This window comes from Apis cerana, linkage group LG9, assembly GCF_029169275.1.
Source record: "Apis cerana isolate GH-2021 linkage group LG9, AcerK_1.0, whole genome shotgun sequence".
Classification (NCBI taxonomy): Eukaryota; Metazoa; Arthropoda; class Insecta; order Hymenoptera; family Apidae; genus Apis; species Apis cerana.
This window is the reverse complement of record NC_083860.1, coordinates 7,976,198-7,995,504: the sequence shown is the minus strand read 5'-3', so window position 1 is coordinate 7,995,504 and position 19,307 is coordinate 7,976,198. Positions and strand designations below refer to the sequence as shown.

General features: G+C 44.8%; 2 protein-coding genes across 8 annotated transcripts in view; one reads left to right on the top strand and one right to left on the bottom strand.

Moving 5' to 3' along the window:
• LOC107992698 (acetylcholine receptor subunit alpha-like 1) overlaps positions 1-19,307 on the bottom strand; it is a 204,850-nt gene that overhangs the window by 58,173 nt on the left and 127,370 nt on the right. The gene's annotated exons all lie outside the window — the stretch shown is intronic.
• Positions 215-15,616, top strand: LOC107994562 (uncharacterized). Of its 3 annotated transcripts, none has more exons than XM_062079374.1 (5): positions 1,180-1,279; positions 10,148-10,299; positions 10,507-10,835; positions 13,424-13,534; positions 14,000-15,616. In XM_062079374.1, the coding sequence occupies exons 2-5, from the start codon at positions 10,159-10,161 to the stop codon at positions 14,232-14,234; spliced, it is 816 nt and encodes a 271-aa protein (XP_061935358.1). In that variant the 5' UTR covers positions 1,180-1,279; positions 10,148-10,158; the 3' UTR covers positions 14,235-15,616. The 3 variants fall into 3 exon arrangements, with proteins under 3 accessions (XP_016911691.2, XP_061935358.1, XP_061935357.1); XM_062079373.1 differs by lacking the exon at positions 1,180-1,279 and adding an exon at positions 3,363-3,498; XM_017056202.3 differs by lacking the exons at positions 10,148-10,299; positions 10,507-10,835; positions 13,424-13,534; positions 14,000-15,616 and adding exons at positions 215-647; positions 893-1,101; positions 1,395-1,585 and having other exon boundaries at positions 1,169-1,279.

Below are 19,307 nucleotides of genomic sequence, written 5' to 3'. Positions count from 1 at the left end.
TCTGAATCGAATCTCCTATGACGAGTATCGTTACACGGATGTGAAATTTTATCATCGATGAAAAAGCATCATATCAATTAATTCTCCTGGAAAATCTTTCGATCGGTTTTTTTCTGTAATTCGAATCGGTTTTTCTACCGAAGATTCGCCAACTGAGAGGATCTTCTCAAAGAGGATTCGTTACGTAACGAGAGAGAGAGAGAGAGAGAAAGAAAGAGAAAAAGACGGGCGATAACACGAAGCGATAACACAAAGTTCAAACACGCGTGGACGGAGCGAGAAGGCGTGCTTGAACTTCCACGGAGTGGCCGCGGAGTGGAGGAGCAAAACCCGTGGCGCGGCCCCTTTAACCGCGAATAATGTTGCCGTCCTTCCAGAAAAACTCGCTCCTCGACCCGCTCCTCCCAGGAGAGGACTGAGCGGTGGTCGTTGGCCACCGCGAAACGGCTGATTTCAGCTGGTAATTCCGAGAAATGAGGGGCTTGTGGCCGGTGATGCTGATTCTGGCAAGGATCCTCGAGCCGCTCCTCGGGGACGACGGGTGTCACCGTAACGACACCGACCACGCCATCCCTTGTCAAAGATCGCGGGAGTTGCTGCTGTCCAGGCGGAGGCGTCTCGCTTTTCCACAGGGCAGCACGTTCGTGGTAAGTATCGGCAGTTTGGTTTCGAGTGGCGCAGCGGGGAAAAGTGCGTTCTCGGCAGAATACGCGAATCGAGGAAACGTTGGAGCGGTGTGACCACGGTTCGAGGGTAATCGCGTCGATTTCTCGATCGGGAGAACGGTTAGGAATTCTTTCTTTTGTTTTTTTCTTTTCGGGAATCCATTCTTTCGGTTGCTCGATTCGATTCGTGTTACGGAATGGCAATGAATTTTGGGATTTTTTTTCAGGTAACAGCGTCCATCTTGCAACCGATTCCCGTTAAATTGCCCAGTAATTGGAACATGGTGTTCGAGTTCGACGTGATCTGGCCTATACCGACCACGGAGGATTACAAGAAGAAGTACAAGAACAAATACAAGTACAAGAGGAGACAGTGGATGGTGAAACGACGTCATCGGCGAGAGTTGTACGCCACCTTTGAGATGGCGTTGAACAGGTATGAACAGGTATCAGCGTATTCTCTGTCTCGCCCACGTTTCTCTGAAGGGAAACTTGCCTTTCAGCCAAAACTTGCCGGGAAGGGAGTGCACGTTGAGAACGATCTGCGAGGCGAGAACTTTGTTGAGTCCACCCGGCGATTCCTTCGTGGAAGATGCCCTTCGATTGATATTAAGGTACGATATTTGCCGTTGTGAAGTTACATCGAATCTCCGTTATCCACACGTTTACTTGTTTCTTCCTTCTCTTCTCTTTTCCTTTTTTTCTTTCTTCTTTTTTTCTCTTTTTTAGCAACGTCGACAACGTGAGACGAGTCGATTCCTACGATGTTGCTTATAGAACCGAGACGCCGTGCGAAGTTGCTTACCCATGCCCAGTTTCTCTCTTAAAATTGCTACTGTCTCATTTGTACCATTCCAACGATCTAGGTTAAGAATAAAGAGTTTTCTTATCGGAAAAAGAGGAAAAAGATTCGTGTTATCCTCCATGAAATCGGATGATTCGATAATTCGAGTGTCAAGAGCGATCGAAGTGTTTACTCGTATACATAAATCTAATTCTATTTGTTCGCGCTATCGTTATCAGAAGCGAGGCGAAACATGAAGGAATGAATCTGCGCAAGAGGAAAGATGCCGAATTCGAAACGAATTTCAAGAGAATTCATCGACGGAACGACAAACTTGGTGTGTTGTGTAAAAAAATAGAAATCGTCTCCCCTCTTCTTCGAAAGTTGAATCAAGGAAAAGTGAAAAAACGCGAGAGAAATTTCGAAACACGCGGAAATCTCTCATATAATAGTAAAACGGGACTTTCCCTTCCCTCTCCCCTCCCGAAATTACGAAAGCAACCACCGAAGGAATTACGAGGCATTCGATCTCCCGGGAATTCCGTGGCGAACAAACTTTATCGTGCAAGTTTTCAAAATTCTCGTCAAAAGTGATCGCGCTCACCGCGCTGCGATTCCATCTTCGGCTCCGATATTAACAGAGAGCCGAGTATCGATTGTCCACGGGTTGCGTTTAATAAAGCGACCCAATCCCGCGCGATCCAATCCTCGTCCAATCATTCCTCCCCCTCCTCCTTTCGAAATTCGGTGGACAAGGGGCGAGCGCTAATTTTTCCTCCTTAAAGAGCTTCTTCTCGTGCAACTGGCTTGGAACTTGGAAACGAGTCCCGACGGGCGTATTTCCACGACCCAATTTTCCACCTTCCCTTCCTATCGAGGGAAGAAAACCGTCCGAGACATTTGCCCCCTTTCCTCCCCCTTTTTCTTTTCAAGAACAGTTACTTTTTTTTCTATTTTTTATTTTTTATTTTTTGGTCCGTCCGAACTAACTGGAAATCAAAACAGTGCATATGCGGGGCGTCGAATTAGCCTGTACGTGGTAATCGAAGTACTCTCGAGCCGCGTCTGTTTGAAGTCGCGCTCGTTACGGATGGACGTTATGTAAAGTCGAGCAAATTATCGTTTCGATCGAATTATCGGGTTGAAAATGTATATACGGTACTTTTCGCGGTCTCCATGTTTGTTAAGTTCGTTTTCATATCCGCGCGATCGAAACTTTCCTCTCCTCTCCTTTCCCTCCCTCCCCTCTCTCCTATGCACGCGGCAAGTTTGGAAAGTTGGAGGTTCGAGAGAAGGGAGTTCTTTATATCGGACGTAATCGGCACGTGGGGCCGATGAAAAAGGTATCGAAGCAACTTTTTTCGAAAAAATTTCCTACCGAACCTTCCCACTCTTTTCACCTCTGAAAAGGGACGTGGGACGTTTCTCGTCCGCGTGACGCAACTTTGAATTTCAGTGTCGTCGTAACAAGAGGATAACACGTGTTTTCCACTTGGTGGATAGTGAAAAAATCGGCCACGTTTCTAATATAAATATTTGTCAAAAATTATCCCTTATCGTCCAACCTCGAGGGATTACATCCTCTTCGATTCGTCTCGATAAATTCGTTAAACGCTCCCTCGAGAAGCCATAGTGAATCCGTTGGTCCACGGATTTCCGCGAATTCGTATTATCGAATCGATCCAAATTTTCTCGTCCAACCGCGAAAATCCGCATTAATCCGCGAGGCCACCTTCCGCCCGAGATCTTCTTCCCCTTTCGTTCGAACCGGCCGCGTGAAATTTAAAATTCCGATCGTGCCACGCGAGACGCAAAATGTCAACCTGGCAGCCTCGATAGCGGTGGCGGTAATTAGCACGTGCAGTCTCTTCACGTTCGGTTCGAGGCAGTCGTTAATTGTTGGGCAAACGAGGGGAGCCGCGCCGGCTGCTAACAAACTTGACAATGGCCGCTCTGCTCTCGAAATGCAGCAATAACGGCCGTTTGACATTGGCCCCGGTGTTATTCGTCGGCAAGACGTCAGCGGAGGATCCTCGGTGGGCGGTATCGGTGAGTGGTAAACTAATTTTACGTACAGAGATTCCGTACAAGAGTTGCGCAACGAGTTCCCTTTTCCCTCCAATTTGAATTTGATATACGCGGAATTTTTTCTCAGTGGAACAAGCGAGAATCAACGAAAACTTTTCTTCAGTTTCGCGAGGTATACGTACGTGAATACGAGAGGATGCTTTTATTTTTTCTTTCTTTTTTTTTTTTCGGTACACAGTGAACAATTCTGGAAGAAATTTCGAGTACGCGCGTTACTCGGAACTTTTTTTAGGATATATATATATATATATTACGATTTCTTCCTAGATCTTGAACAGACGTATCGCTCCTCGGTAGAATAGGAAATTTATGCATAATATGGACTCCTTCTCCTTTCGAATCTTCCTTCTACGGAAGTAGATTAAAACCGATGAAAAATTGGGTAAAAACGATACTTCAAAAATTCCTTCGCTTCGTATCCTCCCTCTAAAAATTCTAAGACTTGCCGCCCCAGATTTTTTTCGAAATCGAATCTCGTCCAATTTCGCTTTCCCCTCGCGATCCGATAGTTTCACGGTCGCCGTTAAATCAAATTCGACGAACGGGAAGAGGATCCTGGACGATATCTCGTATTTATTTCTCGGCCGACCCTTAACGAGGTGGCCGCCCTTGCCGAGGAAAAAAACGAGAAGGGAAGAAGGAGGCGGGTTATGCCGGGGTAATACGGTTGCCCGATAAGTGAGATCACATCGTTGCCATCGTTCATGCCGAAACACTGCTGCTGCCACCCCCTCCCCTCCCCCTTCTTCCGTGTTTTCCAGTTATCGGCCACCGTCACCTATCGATCATTTTCCCCGACCTACGCCGCCCTTCCACGCCGGGCTAACAATTTCCTGTTTCCTAAAGAGTTTACCGAACTGAGTTACAAGATACTTCCACGGGGAGGAGGATCGATCTTCCCTTCGTGGGAGGGAAGGGAAGACTTCATCCCCCTCCGCTCCTGCTTCGCCCCCCGCCCCACCTCTTTTTTATTTTTCCATTAACGGGGGAAGAGAAGAGATTCTTTTTTCGCACGATCGTTCGTTTATCAACGATTCTTTCGAGGGGGGAAAGGGAAGGAGAAATGTTACGTACACGTGCCGCGAGAGCTTTTCGCTATTTATAGTTGTTGCTGATGTAGAAGCCGCCGTGGTTAAATCGGGTAAGAGGATCGCGTGTTTCTTCAATCGATAAAGTGGTAGATTGAATATAGTTATAGTTAAATAAGCAACAAAGGAGGAAGATCGGAATTATTTCCTTTCTTTTTCTAATTTTATTTAAAAATTACCTCCTCTTTTCGAAAAGATATAGAGAAGAAAGAGTCAAATTAAAGATTTTTCGATTTGCAAAAATATACATAAGTAGTTGAATCGGGTAAGAGGATCGCGTGTTTCTTCAATCGATAAAGTGGTAGATTGAATATAGTTTGCCAAATAAGCAACAAAGGAGGAAGATCGGAATTATTTCCTTTCTTTTTCCAATTTTAAAAATTGCCTCCTCTTTTCGAAAAGGTATAGAGAAGAAAGAGTCGATCGTTAAAGATTTTTCGATTTGCAAAAATATACATAATCGTAAAGATACGCGTGGATAAAATAAATTTTTCGAATCGGTACGACGAGGTCGACCATCGGATGAAATCGTAGAATCGGAGAGGAAAAAAACTGGTCGAAAAGCTCTTTTTCCTTTTGGTTCGAAATTCCTCTTCTCGTTCTCTCTCTCTCTCTCTAATTGGTCAACGGAGGATTCGAACACGAGAACGATCGGATGATTCGATGTGCGCGCTGTGACGCTATCCTCTGCACTGTCACAGATTGATTTATAGCAGGTCGCAGGAATTCGATTTAGAAGTTTACTTGTTAGTTGCTTCCTTAAAGGTGGATCAAGGAAAATTCCATTTTATTCTCTGCGTGGTATCGCATAACGGGCGATCGATCATCGATCGACGCGAAAAATATATCGAGCAAATTTATCTTAGTTGCCCGACACGGAACGAGGAAAACATTCGAAATTCGCGCGACAAAAGCATCCATCTGCCTCGAAAATCATCTGGTTTCGCGGGAGTCGTTTATTGCATCGCTTAGCGACATTTCGGTGGCGCTCGTTTTTCTTTCGACCTCGTTTTTGACGGATCGCAGCGACGATTCACGAAATTGTTTCTCTTCCTTGAAATATGGCCGCGTCCGATGTGAAATGCTCGACGATCGATATCAGTATGCGTGTGTGTGTGTGTGTGTGTGTGTGTGTGTTTTATTCAAACCGAAATCACCGATAAGTTTCTTCGATAACTCGGAATCAAGTTAAAAGTTGTCGACCGAATTTGCAAATTTCCGCGATTTCTTGTTCGACCGCTGATCATCCTGATAAAGTTGCATATTTTCTCCCTCGATCGAGTCGATAAAAAATGTTTTCAAAATCCGTTTCAACGACCGTACACGATTCGTTTCGAAACATTTTGTTGAATTCGTTTCAATCGTTGCGACGACTTTGAAAAAGAATTTGATTTTCATTTAAAAAAATCATTCGAATTTTATCCGAAACAGTTTTTCGGTAAAAACTGTTGCGAGAGTAAACAAAGCGATTCCACATCCCCTCCCCGTTGTACATTTGACAGGAGGATAGGAGAAGAGGACGAAATAAAATAACGATTTTCAGAGAAATCAAAATCACATTCGGTGTGAAGTGAGAATAAAATCGAATGTTCAAATGGCCGAAATCTAGCCGAATTGTTGATAATCCGTTGAGTAAATCTGTCGATAACGAGAATAATCTGTCGAGCAATCTGCTTGCGACCGCCTGTTAACCAACGTAACGAGCCGTTAAAATAAAGTGGGCGTCAACAAGCGTTTCAAAAAAAAAAGAAAAACTCTCCACTCGTTGTCTCGTGCGGAATATACATATATATATATATATGTATGTATATGCACCACCTACTTCTCTCTTAATTAAAATCGAAATATCATGGAACGAGACCGATCCGTACAGGATTTTCAGCCTATTCGAAATCGTCAATATTTGTACACCCTTTCCCCGCTCCCTCTGATCGAGGGGGGGGAAACATTTTTCCAGCCAGGATGGAATCGCGTGTGCACTATTCAGATGGTACGCAAAGTTACACGGAGGGCAAATCGAACGAACGAACGAACGAACGAACGAACGAACGAACGAGGGTAGAGAAAGTAGTTGAGAAATTTCAATCGTTTGTGTTGACTCGCCTAATAGATTCCCGGGGAAACGGGCAAACGGGGGTGGTGTTCTGATTCGATCAGACTTTCATTCGATTCGATTTGATGCTCTCTCTCTCTCTCTCTCTCTCTCCTCTCCAAATTTAAATCGCACATATGATTGGATCTCGTTGTTTAAGTTATCGAACGTTACCCTCCCGTCGATACCCTCTGTTATCGCCTCTTTATCGCAGATTTCTCTCACCCCAGCCCCGTTTTCTTTAAAAAAGAAAAAATAAGAAGAAAGAGAACTCGTCTTGGATCCTTTAATCTCGCGGAAAAAGAGTTGGCGCGTTTCGATTTCGTACGAGAGGCAAAGAGAAAAGGCGGGGCAAGGGTTTGCAATTAAGCGATCGCGATCACGATATCCTCCCCTCGTTTTCTATCATTTTCGTCTTTCGTTTCGTCGCGACGAAACGGGAAAGAACGTCATCCGCCACGACGAGCCCCCTGCACGTGTCTCCTTACAAAGCGTGTCGATCGATTTCCCCACGTTTTCGATCGCTTTCGGGCGAATATACCAGAATATCGAAGCTTTTTCGAAGGGGGTCGAGGAACGAGGGTGGCAATTTTCGCTTCCCCGATTTGATACGAAAACGCGTGTAAAAAAAATCGATGGGAAAATACAACATTTCCTCCTTGCCAATAGAGTGGAAACGTTTCAGCTGCGGTCGTGAAACCATTTTTACCCGAGGGAAAGGGGAGGGGGAGAGGTGAGGGGATGATGGAAAACTGACTTCTCGCGCCATGTGCGATAATATTTTTTTTTTAAACAAGAACAATAGAATTGGAACAATAGAGCAATCGATAAGCAGGGATCGACAATACAGTGATAAATATTTAGAATTGCAACGCAAGATTAGACTTGCACGCGGATTTTTTTTCCTTCGGATCGCAGCATGTTTCTCCTTCTTTTTCTTTTTTTCTTTGCGCGCGCGTTAGAAGCGCGCAAGTTTTATTAGAAATCGATCGATTAGGCACGCTCCAATAACAACGGATCAGCTTAGAAAAAGAGGAACAGGAAAAGAGCGGAGGAAAGGGGGACGAAAGATTGTGACGAAGGCGTGCGATGCGCGCGAGCTTCCACGGGATTCTTCCACGCGAAGTAATCGCGAGAACGCAATCGCGAGCCCCTCGTTCCCCTGGCCGTGGAAAATTCACGAGACCGGACGAAAAGCGTCGACGGCTGGCCTACAACTTCCTTCGAGGTATTCGACAATATCCTGTTGACGGCGACAAAGGGGAAATTCCTCGGGGCGGAGACAGAAAGATGGAAACCCGAGACGACGAGGGTGTAATCAAAAGAGGGAGGAGCGAGGATGCATAACGCTGGATACGAAAGGGGAATTGCAAATGTGTTTTATCATTGACGGATAGGTGGATAGATTCGTTTTGACGCTTTTTCTTAACGATCGAGTCGAATCAACTTTTTTTAAAAAATATACATACATATAAATCCTAAAATTTTATTCTTAGAGCGGCATATGTACTCGTCTCGAGCAACACTCGATGTTCGATCAAGATTTCCCGAACCAAATCCCTTCCTTCCGAATCCATCGTCAAATTCAATGTCAGCGTGACAAAGCGACGAGATCCACGAAATCCCCAAATAGCTTCTTTCAAATGTTCTATCGGCAATGGAACAGCGGGGGAGGAAAATATGGAGCTTTCCGGGTGAAAAAGAACGGTTCCTTATCAAAATTCACGGTTAAAAAAGAGAAAAAGAGAGAGAGAGAAAGAAATGGAGATAAGGGGATACGAAATGTAGAGGACGAAAGAGGAATTGGTTGCTGCAACGAAGAGGCGTGATAGAAAGGAGAGGGGTAAGCGGTGCATCTTACACGATCATTCGAACGATGAATCGATGGACGCGCGATGATCGCGTCGATTCGCGAATTAACACTCGACCTTTCTCTCCTTCCATCGACGTTGCTCATCGACGTCGGCCGAAGCATGCAACCCGGTCCAAGAGTGAATTCCTTCACTCATCCCTCCGTTTCGATCTTTCGCCATATTCGTAACGAAACGGTTTGCGATATTAACGGGGCCGCTTATTATCGAAACCGTGTGTGACAAATTATCGAGAGAAGAGAGAGGAAGAGAAGAAAGGGTCAGAGGCGGAGGAAATCTCGTCGGAGGTTTCCATCATCGTCGTGATGGAACCCGCCGGCTTCAGGATGTATCGGACCTATCGATCTTTTCCACCAGGTCGACAATGAATGTCCCCGTATCTGAACCACTGCTGGGTCAAACGTGAATTATTATCTTAACGTCTGGTGTTAAATTGCCCGATGCAATCTGCAGGTATTCGACGGTGTTCTACGGGGGAATCTCGGACGTGAGACGCGTCACAAGTGGGGAGGAACGAAGATTCGGGAAATTACACGCATTCTTTATGCAGGAAACCTTTCCTCGAAAGCGAAATAAATTAAAAGTCTCGGGCTAAGTCGAACGGGCGATCGTTTGATAGAAACGTCTCTCCTCCGAAGAGAAAAAAAGAAAAATTCCTCATTCGAATCGTATTCCAGTTGTCGCATTAACGCGCGGTTTAATCGAATTGATTTCGTTCGAGATTTGTTTCGAATCGATCTTCGATCCCTCTTCTCGCACAAAAGCGCTACGATTTCGCGGTAATCGCGATTTAAAACGACGAGCATTATCAACAACACGCCTCCGCGCCTCTTTTTCTCGTATTCACCAAACTCTTTGAACGATTATTGTAGAGAGATTTTACTGGCAAAATTGGAAAAGAGTTGTTCCAATTCCTTTACGATCCGCAAGTTCTCGCGGTCGTCGGCAGGGAACGAAATAGAATAGCTCGTGAAAAAAAACGTAAGGAAAATTGCCTTGTTCGCCTGTTCGGATTAATGAGATGTCTTTCTTCGACGAAGAAAAACGAAGAAAAGCGCTTTGCAATCCGATTTCTTTCTCCTTCTTTTTTTTCTTTTTTTTTTTTTTGAAAGCCAAAGCAAAGAGTCGCCGATGGTTTATTTCATTCTTCGCGAATAACCTGACTGACGTGGATGGTCGCTGGTGGATGGAGGAGGGCCGCTTTATTACAGTTCCATTACTCATCTCGTAATTAGAACAGCAGCACGAGACGAGGACAAATGAAGCCGAACGGCTTCTCCGTTCTTTCGCCATCCGCGTTCTCCATGGGTCGATCTAGTTGTTCGAAAACAGTGAGAAATGGGCACGACACGGAGTTCGTTTCCAACTGGGAATCCTCGTTGGAATTGATTTAACACCGATACTTGGCCGGTGTTGCGGCTCCCGTTTACTTACTTTTTTGAACGTTAACAGAATTCCATCCTGGGCGGTCGTGCAATGACGTCATCCGGATCAGCTGCTTCGAGGAATTTTTTGAAAACGATTAACTTTTCACCTCTTTTCTCTCTCTCTCTTTCCAGGAATCTCGACCATGAATCGAAATGAAGCGTGTTGCTTCCTACTTCTGATTCTCTGCACCCTGCTGAGCGATTATCGAGTCAATTCCGACAGCGACGCTCGTTTATCCAGAAGAAGAAGATACGTTGTTTTTCCCGAGGGTTCAACTTTCTCCGTAAGTTCAATTCTCTCTATTCTATATAAATCTTACTCTAATCTTAATCACGTAGCGAAAAATAATCACGATATATAAGTCACGATTCCTTGTTCTTTAATTACTTTTGAACGAATCACTTTCTCTCGTCTCCGTCTCTGACATTTCACTTTTGTACGAGGACGTTATACAAATTGCCTCATAAATAATAACCGGTCGCTGTTACAGGTCGCTCTTTGCGTGACGGTGCACACTGTGACATCTGACAACATCTTCACGGAGGGCATCAATTGGGGCATCTCCTACGACTTGCCCAACGAAAGCAAACCGGCCCTCGAACCGTTCTTGCAATTGAGACACGACCAAGTGAAACCGGCGAAGAAATACGGGAGCCAATACGCGACAAACGACAAGAACGTGGTCAAGTATTCGGGATGGAACAGTGACAAATATTACGTGAAACCCGGGAGGAGCAAGTATCGCAAGCCTGACTACTATTATCTTCAGCGTAGACATCGGCGGGAACTTTACAGCAAACTGGAGACCATTATGAATGCGTAAGTCGTTGAGAGAAATTGTTTCTATCCTTCTGTAGATATTTTCTGTTGAGAAAAGCGTGATTGCAAAAAGAAGCAAGGAAAGATCGTTGAATTTGCCGACGATCTGTGCGTGGGTAGACGGATCGGAGAGATATTTAATGATGCAAAAAAAAAAAAAAAAATAGAAGAAGGGAGAAGATTTGCTGATAGGAGGAAAATGGCGACTCTGGTCTGAGAATTTAAGGCATCTATTGCTCTTTTGTTACATATCACCGTTTTTTACGATCGTATCCTTCGTTATCAACGGTCGATAAAAAGGGGAAGAGGAATAAAGCGAGCGGAAATGAATAATAATACGTTGGATAAAAAAAAAATTAACCAAACTCGCTCCCTTTCGAACCGGCTTCGATAAAACGTTCCCGTGGAGGGGGTGGGGGAGGGAGATGTATCCATTTTGGCGGCGTAAAAGCGCCGATCTCCTCCCATTTGAAAATCATAGGGACGAATAAATTTGCACAAAGTGCGCCAGCCTCGAGTGGCAGCCTCGATAATAAAACGTAACGGCGGCTTTAGTAGTCTGGACGTGATCGAGGGAACGTCGTCGGCCTTTATGGAGAGCCGTCTGCGAGTTTTTTTCCGTGTCATCTGCGGTGATGTATTTCGGCCGAGTTAGTGTAAAACGTCAATGTATCGTGACGATGGTGATCAACAGACAGGGGAGGGAGGATTCGATGGAAGACGATGGTCGTATAAACTTGTCGAGATCGTGGAAAAAACCGAGGAATATCGATCCCCCTCGATTCTTATTCTTTCGTATTCTCTTCCAATTGTTTCGATGTTCTCTATGTGATCTCGAGACTCGAAACTTACGCGTGACTCTTTGCATCTATATATATATATATTTGTAAAGTTTCCTTTTATTCGATTTTGTTTTTTTTTTTTTCGACTTTACTTTATCTTATCTTTATCGCTGATCACGTATTGAAAAACCGATCAAACTTGCGTTATTTACGAGACGCCCGATTCAATCTTTTAGAAAGATGGCGTCAGATCGCGTCCGACTTGTTTTATTCCCGTTCTTCGAGAGAAATAACCTTTTTCTTCGAGAAAAATAATCAAGCAGCTTTCTCCGTTGATGGACGAAGAAATATCTGGCTAAAAAGCGAAGCGTAAAAAAAAGAAGAGACCGTACCATAACCCTTTGTCGTTAAGCCTGGAACCGGAGAAATGATCCGAGAGGATAATTCAGAAACAACCTCCAACTACCGACCACCGTTTCCACCAACCAGTTCCAGTCTGGATAAGGCGCCGTCATCCGATCCACCACTACTACCACCCTTAAGCACCTCTAATACCGTCGTCTCTTTCAAAATGACCGTTTCGTTATATGACAACGGTTTCCTCTCTTCAATGCGTAAAATCAATTTTTCGCCATTCAGGGGAGCAAACGATTTCCTCTTGTTTGCCCTTTCTTTCCACGTAATTTTCATTCGTATTCATCCGCTCTAAGAAAATTTGTCGAACGAGTTTTGCAACTTCCAATAGATATAGATACCGGTACGAAATAAAATTACGCGAATGAACGCGAGTCATTAAATCGGATATATATCTTTGAATACATAATTCGTACAAGTGAATTACCTTAATTCAATGGAACTCGAATTCGAGATAACGATAGTTGGTCGAGGCGATCGTTGTGCAGTGCTTCTTGAGAAACAAAGGATGGCAACTTAGAATAGACATTTAGAATCTGGAGAGAAATTCGTGATATCGAGAGGGATGAAAGATTTTGGGGAAGGAGGGAATCATTCTGCCAGTAATTTCATTTAGTTTTCTCTTCTCCATCCAAGATTGTACTCTCCCTTTCGACGAATCTCTCTGAATTAATGGCAGACGTTCAGTCGAATTGGCGAACCACGCGATTACGATCTTGCTTCCCCACCCCATCTTTCCTGTTATCCTGCAAATAAATATTACGTATTGTTCGAATAAAGATGTCCGTTAATGAGAGAGGGAGAGAGAACATTTCACGGAATAAATCCATGAACTGTTTCTCTGTTTCTTCTTCTTTTTTGCGCTCGCTTCTTTCCACCCTCTTTGAACAACTCACCGCCATCGATTATTCTTCGTTCTTCGTTCTCTCGAGCCGCGTGTTAGACGCGTTCCGTAATTTAACCTATTATTTTTTGATATATATCAAGGGGGGGCATAGGTTGCAAGGACTTTCATATTTCAACGTGCGCGATAACTTTCTTTCGAAAGATCGATCGCAGCCGGCTCGGCGGCCACTCAAATCAACAGTGAAATTATTGGGGAGGGGAAGGAATTTTTGATAGGCAATCGCCTCAAAGGCAACTTTAATCTTTCTGGAAGAGGACCAAATGAGAAAACACTCCCCTTTCATACTACGTGTAACTAGGAAACACGTTCAAACGATACATTATTAATTTCTCCTTCTCGAATAATTCTCGAATAACCACCGCTTTCAATCTTTTCTCGAGGCCCTCTTCCTCTCTCTCTCTCTCTCGTGCATCGGGTAATATTTTTCTTCCCTCCGGAATCTTCGATCTCCCCATTCTAATTTTTCCAATTTTCGATTCTTTCAGGATGAATTTCGACGGTAGAACATGTATCCTTCGCGCCCTCTGCGAGGCCTCGCAACGATTGCTTCCGAAAGGGAACACCCTGGTCGAGGAAATGATGAGGATATCGTTCTCGTAAGGTTCACCAGGGACAGAGCAGAAAAAAGGAAGATGAAAAAATGGGGGCTCCAGCTGCGCGGATTCCCCATTCTCCACCTTTCTCTCTTCCCTCTTCGAGGGGGCGGGGAAGAGAGCTCTGATGAGCTTTGGCCGGGGATCGATGGGATTTCGGAATAATCTCGTCCTCCCTCGGAAGAAAGAACGGGATTGAGACGAATTTTATTAAGCAAATAAGCTTGAAAAGAGCTCTGTCCCCCACACCCGCACTCCTCCTTGGGAGGATTTTTTCCTTTCGTGGTGCAAGAAACAGAAACCGAGTTGTCCCTTTTAAATTTTTCTCTCTCTCTCTCTCTCTCTCCTCTCTCTCTCTCTCGTAATTCGCGACATCGACACCTTTTCCGATTCCTTTTCACAGGCGCAGCTGCACCCTCATCCTCGAGGTAAGTCGCGCTACGTTTTTCCCCCTCCGTGTTGTTGCAGCTTCCCTTTGAAGCGGTTGTTCGATCACGAGCCGGAGGAGCATCACGCGTACAGCAGGGCACGGAAAGCGGGGCACGAGGGGCACGACTGCGCCGCCATGTTCGCCGGATGCAGCCTCTCTCTGATCGACATGGCCCTCGGGAAATACGACGCGGCTGAGAGCCCTCCGCTTCCGCCCGGGTACACGGACGAATCTTACTCTTACGGGGGCTGGGCCAGGTACAACATGAAATAACCGTGAGATGCCGGATCCCAGTTGCCAGAGAGAAGGGTGAATTTCAAAGAGAAATCGGTTGGTTGGTTGGTTCGATTGGGAAAGAGAGAAAGAAACAGCGATGATCCTTTGGTTTTGAGCGTGGAGGAAATTTTCTACGTTGAAATTGATCTTGAGCAGCAATATCGTTTAAAGTCGTTTTTAGTATTCAAACATGTTCTTTGGAAATTGTAGAAATTGTTACACAAGTTGTTCAAACGATGAATATTAATATGTATGGAAAAATATTGTCGAAAGGATAGATTATTCTCTTCGAACGTTCAAGCGAATGTCTTTCAAGAATAATCGACTACACCAAGAGATATCCAAAGATATTCTTTAAAAATTTTCAATCTTAATACCATACTTACCTAGAAAATCTGAACAGTCAATATAATATATATATTTCAATAATATATTCAAAAATCGGGACGAAGCAAACGTAGTTCGACGATCCATCGATCCAAAATGATTAAGACTTGAAATATCTGCGCGTAACAAGCGAATATCTTTCAAGAATAATCGACTACACCAAGAGATATCCAAAGATATTCTTTAAAAATTTTCAATCTTAATACCATACTTACTTAGAAAATTTGAACAGTCAATATAATATATATATTTCAATAATATATTCAAAAATCGGGGCGGACGAAGCAAAGATGGTTCGACGATCTATCGATGAACCATCGACGTAAAAAATATTAAATGGAAGGCGAATCGCTGAGGATTATTTGCCCCGTAGCGAGAATACGTTCCGGTACGTAAAGTGGTTAGAAGAAAGAAGCTCAGGAGAGGTGATACGGCGGCAAGGTAAGCGCGAAACCAGCCTCGAGAATGGTGATACTCCGTGCATCGTGCTAGTAGCGTGCACCGCTACATTTTCGGTAATTGGATGAGCTTACCTATCGGTGAAGGAGAAAGGTTAGATGGGATTGGGCCATGAAATAAGCGAGTGCACGAGGACGGATAAGAGGATACATCCGGGTTCGTTCGGTTCGCCGACTCGAATCGATAATAACGATTCTTTTGTAATATTGTTACGATCCTGGTATAATAGGATTAGATCGAAGGCTCGAACACTACACGAAATCGCGAAAACTATTTCAAACGAGGGAACTATGAACAGTTTTGAATCGAGATGTGCGCCTTTCCCGATTTTGCACGATCGTCCACGAGCGCGGTCCACGCTTGCCTAGAGATGCAGATCGAGATGAAACAGACGGAGTATCGCGAGATATTAAACCGGAAATGGAAATCGTCAGGCGACACCTGCTTTTTTCCTATATTTTTCCAATCGTTTCATTTGTTATTCGGATCTCGACACTCGGATGTAAATAAAATCTGGACCACGAACGAACGAATTTGTTGTGCGATTTTTCTCGTTGATACATGTATTTATACATCCCTCCTCGAAATCTTCCATCAATTCCATCTGCCCCGTTTTTTTTTCGATGGAGAGATTACGATTTTTAATAAGGACCACCGATAAATAACTCGTTTATTTTTCTCCTCTTCTTCGTTCCCTTCCCCCTCTTCTTCAGATTCACCCCCTTCCGACTCGATTCTCCGCGCTCACGCATCGAGTTTCTGGTTTAGCGTCGCTGTGACGAGACGACCTCGTCGACGATAAGAGATGAAAAATCGTTTCGCGTTGCCTGGTCACTGTTTCCACCGATGAACAACAAGGGCGAAGCTCTCTCGACCCAGGTCCCAGAGAAGAAATTGATTTTGGATTTATTCTCTCGAGCCGAGAGAAACGATACGTTTCTGTTTTCGTGACGAATCATCCGTTTCCATCCCCCGTCACGATCCTTCCACGATCCACACTGTACCGTACACTATTTTTACACTCTTTTATCGTTATTACCCGAGAATTGGAGAAACAGAGAAAAGGTTTTCGAGGTTTTCACCGCGTCGTTTGTTAAGCAACGCTTCACTGACCCACCAGCAATGGACTCTCAACTCAGATTCCCCTATGTTTGACGAGGAAATGACACGGATGAGAGATAAGCTCGCCTCGTTGGTTTTCAAAGCGGCGCTCACTGTTTCAAAACTGCCGCTGCCCGGCCGAGTATAAAACTATATTTCATACCTTTAAAAGCGTAAAAGTCGTTAAGAAAAAGCGGGATTTATTTAAGATCGTGTCTCTTTTTCTCTTCTTCTTTTTTTTTCTTTCATTGTAAAATATACAAATTTATCGAGTAACAATTCATCGAAAGAAACATTTGGCCGGATCGAATTCCCTTAAACGCGCACTGGTGTAGTCCGCGCAAAAGGGATAAAGTGGAACAAGTCGGGGCGTAGTCAGACGTGACACGTGGGTAAATAGGTTATACGTTGGCCGTGCACCACGGACAACGGAGTAGAATACCAAGCGTAAGTAGATGAGCCAGTAGAGCAGCCTTGTACGTGGTCGGACGTGACGCATCGCAAACCCTCGTAAAGAGCTGATATCCGTGGATGAGAAGCGATGTGGGATACGGCGCTGGATAGGACGTGGTCTACATAGCGGGATACGTAGCGAACGCTGCTTTAAATTGATATTTAAATGGGACGAACGTTGTTTCTGCAATATGACTGCACAACCGAGCAAGAGGTAGGGATCGTCTTTGTTACGTCCCGTTTTCCCCCGAGTCCTCCTTTTTTTTTTCTCTCCCCCCTAGGAGAAAATCTTGCCAGAAATCCTCCTCGAGGCAAGAATACCCGTAAAATCGGGATGAAATTTTGAAAAAGTTAAGCGACTCGGGACATCGACGCGTCGTCCATCTGCCGTTCTTTTCTGGAGGGGGGTAAAAAGAAGGGAGGAAGAGAGGAGTGCATTTTCGGCGGGAGAAAAGAATGGGGGACGATAGAGACAGAAGTTGGACCGTGTCTGGGAAGAAAATTGAGCGGGAGCGAACAGATATCGATTCCGTGACAGTGACACCGCCCAGGTTCGGGGGCCAAGTCGGGCGTGGTGTAAGGCGGCTTATAACAACCCTCTTTTCCACGACACCGCCGATTCCGTACGGTTAACCACGGCTCCCTCGGGTCGAAAAGGAAAAAAAAAAGAAGAAGCAAAGAATCGCCGCCTCTCCTTTCTTCCTTCCTTCCTTCCTTCCTTCCTTCCTTCTTTCCTTGCTTTCTTCCTTTCTTTCCCTTAACCCCTGCCTCCTCGCTTTTCCTCGCCGCCACGCTTTTCATCCGCGGTATCGGAGGCAGGCATTTATGCACAAGACGGTTCTTCAAAGCGCATTTTCGAAATTACCGGTACCCTCCTCCTCCTCTTCCTCCTCGTTGAAAACACGATGCATCCATAATTTATAAACGAATCAACCTATTTACTCTTGCTGCTTCTTCTTTTCTTTCGAAAAATTCGACAAAAAGCGAATTCTACTCTCTCCCTCCTCTTTAACCGTAAACCGAGTAAATGTTCTTGCAATTGAGGAATGATTAATTTCTATTGGCGATAAATCCTGTCTGATTATTCCCATTACGGCGATGGATGATAGAATTTAATTTAGGAGATTACCCGAGGGAGCTAGGCTAATGGCTGCTGATCGATGAGGGAGAATCATCATTCAGAATGACGTTCCTCCTCCGAGACGCTCGCATGACAATCGGTTTGGTCGCGCCGTTTGTCAATTACATACGCGTCGAATCGAAATCGAACCTTTTTCTCTCTCTCTCATTCGTGAGATCACGATTATGGATCGATTCTATCGTCGTGCACGAATAAACAGTGGACACGGTTTCATTTTCGTCGACGAACGGAGAAACTTTTCCCGGTTCGGGAAAACGAGCTGCGTTGGAAAAAAAAAAAGAAAAGAAAAGAAAAGAAAAGTTAGCCTTTTTTCTCGGGACGAAAGTTCCCTAGGAAAAGTTGAACCACACACAACAAAAGTGGCTACCGTATCGAGAGCGAGCGGTCATACGTTGAAGAGACTCGCTCGTTTCCGCGCACTCGAACGATGATCCTCCGAACGGATTCGTGGTTTTTTGCGCCACGACTCGAATTTTTCCTTCCTTTCTCTCCTTCCCTCCCCCAATCCGCGTCGATGTCGAACGGATGTATTCTAGAATTTTTGGTATAAAAAAAAGAAGAAAAGATCGGAATCGAAACACGGAGATTCGCATGCAGTTGAAAAGAAAAAGTTTTTCTTTATTTCCTCGATCGAAATTATCGGTCTGCGCACGGAAACGGTATCATGCCACGATAACAAAGGCAATACGATCGCGAAGTCACGCGTTTTGAATCTGCAAACAGGCCATACGAACCGGGTAGGAGCGCACGTTACCGATCGCATTCTCTAATATTCGATTAGTCTCATTACGAGCAATGGACGACGTGACCATCATACTGATGCGCGTTCGTTCATTGCACGAGTGACGCCGCTTTTCGAAACGAAGCGGGACGGAAACAGGCACAGGATCTTCCGTCGACGCGACAGCGAAAGTAAACTTGACGATGATGGTTATTAATCGTAGAACGGAATAATGGAAAGTTTCGTGGAGAGGATCGCGTGGTTAGGACGATTGGAAAGAAGGGTGTTTTGTCTTTCGATCGAGGATAAATTTCGTTTGATCGGGACGTGGATGTGGATGGAGCGAAATCAAAGTGGCTGTCGTCGGGAATCAAAGTCTGGGCCAGGATCGGCGGGGAAGGACGGGTTTGTTTGATTGTCTGTTGGAACAATGGCAGCCGACCGAGATGGAAAGTTGAATCGTTTCTTCGGCTGGTGTTTACCCGCAAAGTGGCGTGTCGCGGTAATCGATACTTGGACGGGATTCGAGCGCGAATTTTCTCTATCCTTCTGTTCATTTATTTATTCCTTTTACATTCGATCCATCGACGGATGAAAAATTCCCTTTAAAATCGATCTCTCTTCTTCTTCTTTTTTTTTTTTTTTTTCCCCTCGCAACGAAATACACGGATCGGGATTGGAATTTCAATCGGAGCAATATTAATTCTTGTTGGAGGACGGCTCGTGTTGCGGATACGGTGGATCGTGATATTGCGATCTAAATCCGACCGAGTTAAATTTTCTTTCGCCCGTGGAGACCGGTCCCGGT

Coding starts and splice junctions, on each gene's coding strand:
- LOC107994562 (XM_062079374.1), top strand. CDS start 10,159: ATGAATCGAAATGAAGCGTGTTGCTTCCTACTTCTGATTCTCTGCACC. Junction 10,836..13,423: donor CTGGAGACCATTATGAATGC/GTAAGTCGTTGA, acceptor CGATTCTTTCAG/GATGAATTTCGACGGTAGAA. Junction 13,535..13,999: donor ATGATGAGGATATCGTTCTC/GTAAGGTTCACC, acceptor GTGTTGTTGCAG/CTTCCCTTTGAAGCGGTTGT.